The sequence below is a fragment of the Amphimedon queenslandica genome, unplaced genomic scaffold (genome assembly GCF_000090795.2).
Source record: "Amphimedon queenslandica unplaced genomic scaffold, v1.1 AMPQUscaffold_13262, whole genome shotgun sequence".
Lineage (NCBI taxonomy): Eukaryota > Metazoa > Porifera > Demospongiae > Haplosclerida > Niphatidae > Amphimedon > Amphimedon queenslandica.
This window is the reverse complement of record NW_003546502.1, coordinates 54,773-56,890: the sequence shown is the minus strand read 5'-3', so window position 1 is coordinate 56,890 and position 2,118 is coordinate 54,773. Positions and strand designations below refer to the sequence as shown.

General features: G+C 37.9%; 1 protein-coding gene across 1 annotated transcript in view; it reads right to left on the bottom strand.

The window, feature by feature from the left end:
- The window catches only part of LOC109583952 (uncharacterized), a 17,836-nt gene extending 16,522 nt beyond the window's left edge, over window positions 1–1,314 (bottom strand). Inside the window, exon 1 of the mRNA XM_019999498.1 lies at window positions 1,130–1,314. Within this exon, the coding sequence (XP_019855057.1) occupies window positions 1,130–1,314 (185 nt within the window). The remainder of the gene's footprint in view (window positions 1–1,129) is intronic.
- Between the last annotated feature and the right edge of the window lie 804 nt (window positions 1,315–2,118).

Genomic DNA, 2,118 nt, shown 5'->3' with positions numbered 1-2,118 from the left:
ATAATGATTATAGTTGTAATTTACATTGTCATATAGGGCCAAACATCCAGTTAAAGTTCATGTTTGGGCTGGTATTAGTTGCAAAGGCAAGACACCCATTGTAATCTTTGAGGGAAAAATGAATGCCACAGGTTTTATTGAGGTGCTAAATGCTGGGCTTGTCCCATACCTTAATAAAGTTGACTCAAATCCACGTTTTATGCAGGATAATGATCCAAAGCACTCATCACGTAGAGTAGCATCATGGATGGAAAGCATGGGTATAAATTGGTGGAAGACACCAGCAGAATCGCCGGATTTAAACCCAATTGAGAATCTTTGGCATGAGCTGAAAGAGTTTATCAGGAGAGTTGCCAAGCCAAAAAACAAAGCAGAGCTGGTGCAAGGCATATTGGACTTTTGGGAAACTGTTGATGCTGCTAAATGCCACAAATATATCAGTCACTTAAAAAAAGTAGTACCAAAAGTAATAGACAGTCATGGTGGACCTACAGGATATTAGTATAATCTTTTATTGTTTATTTTTGATTTTATTTGCGTAGTTTAATATAGTTGTACTGATATACATGTATAATAGTTATAACACCATCATTTTTGAATCATACATGTAAATTGAAAGAATGGATGAGGATACAGTAATCAGGGTTTATTTCCCATAGCTTTATATGACCTGATTATTCTAGACTATGACATTAAAATTTGAACACAGCCTACACAGGAAATTTAAGACTTATTCCACTTTTACCATCCACTAAAGGCGGATTTACAATATTACGCTAGTCCTGACGTTACGTTGATGCTGGAATAGAATCTGGTTCTATTCCACCGGAAAGCATGCGTCAAAAGGTCAAATCGCCCACGCTTTTGATTAAAAATTGACGGTACGCTGGCCTAATGTCATATTGTAAATCCGCCTTTACAGCATACAAGGACATGCAGGCAGTACATGTAATGTATAAACTGTAAGATTAATACAATTTAATTTCATAATAAAACTTTTATCTTTTTAATATATAATCATTTAATAGTACAATCATTTCTTTGCCAGTATGCCTACTCAGTCAAGTTGATAACTACTGTCCCCTTTTTCCTCAAACCACTGGCATGATGGTTTATGGCATTAACACACTTCGTCCAGATTGGTTCAAATTCAACTGGTGTATCAACATAGTTGGGATGCAAACTAAGGATCTTCTTCTTAAGGGCCCTGACTTTGTCCTCTGGTAATGGAGTATTACTTTGCTGTCCATAGACTGTAGACTTTTGCAGTACTTCTTTGCCAAAGTATGCCTCAGAGGCAAGCCTAACAGCCATTCGTCCTACATTTGAAATATTTCTATATTTTGGATATTTCTCAATCACCTCATCTGGGTCAAGAAGATCGTTCACTTTAGGCAGTGACTTAGGTGTGATATTAGGCTCACTAGACTGAGATCCTTGATTGATAATTGAAGGAGGCAGTGGGGGTGGGGTGATAGAAAGAGGTGGCAAAGGGAGAGGAACAGGAGAAGATAAAACAAGTGGTTGGTTTAAAGCAGCAGGGGAAACTGGTGTTTGAGATTTTGAAGCTGGAGTATAAATAAAGGAAGCTTGTGTGTCTGGAGTCTCATTAGCAGTGGCAAAATTGGGACTCCATTGAAGTTAGCAGCACATTTTGCAGCAGCACATTCTTCTTAAACCACAGGAATGTGCTGCTGCATCAACTGCAAAACCACAGGAATGTGATGCTGCAGAGAGTGCAGAGGATGCGTTATAGTTGATTAGTACGCGAGAATACTAGTTGATGCAGAGTTCTAGATGTTTGGAACTCTATATAATCTGTGTAAGGGACCAGGTCTACACTTGATTAATACTATTTAGCTATGCCTGAGATTGTTGCTCGTCTTAAGCTAATCTGCTTTTAGAAGAATGCAGTGTTGATGGAGGCTATGGCTCTCTAGATCTGAACTGCTTCTAGTGTAGTCTTAAGTAGTAGTAGCAGTAATAATAATAATAATAATAGTGATGATAACAATAAGAAGAAATGTCTACAGATTTACAGAATGAGGCAAAAACGGGCTTTTTTTCAACTGAGACTCCTATTGTAGTACTGACCTCTAGCTGTAGATGGAGTGTACT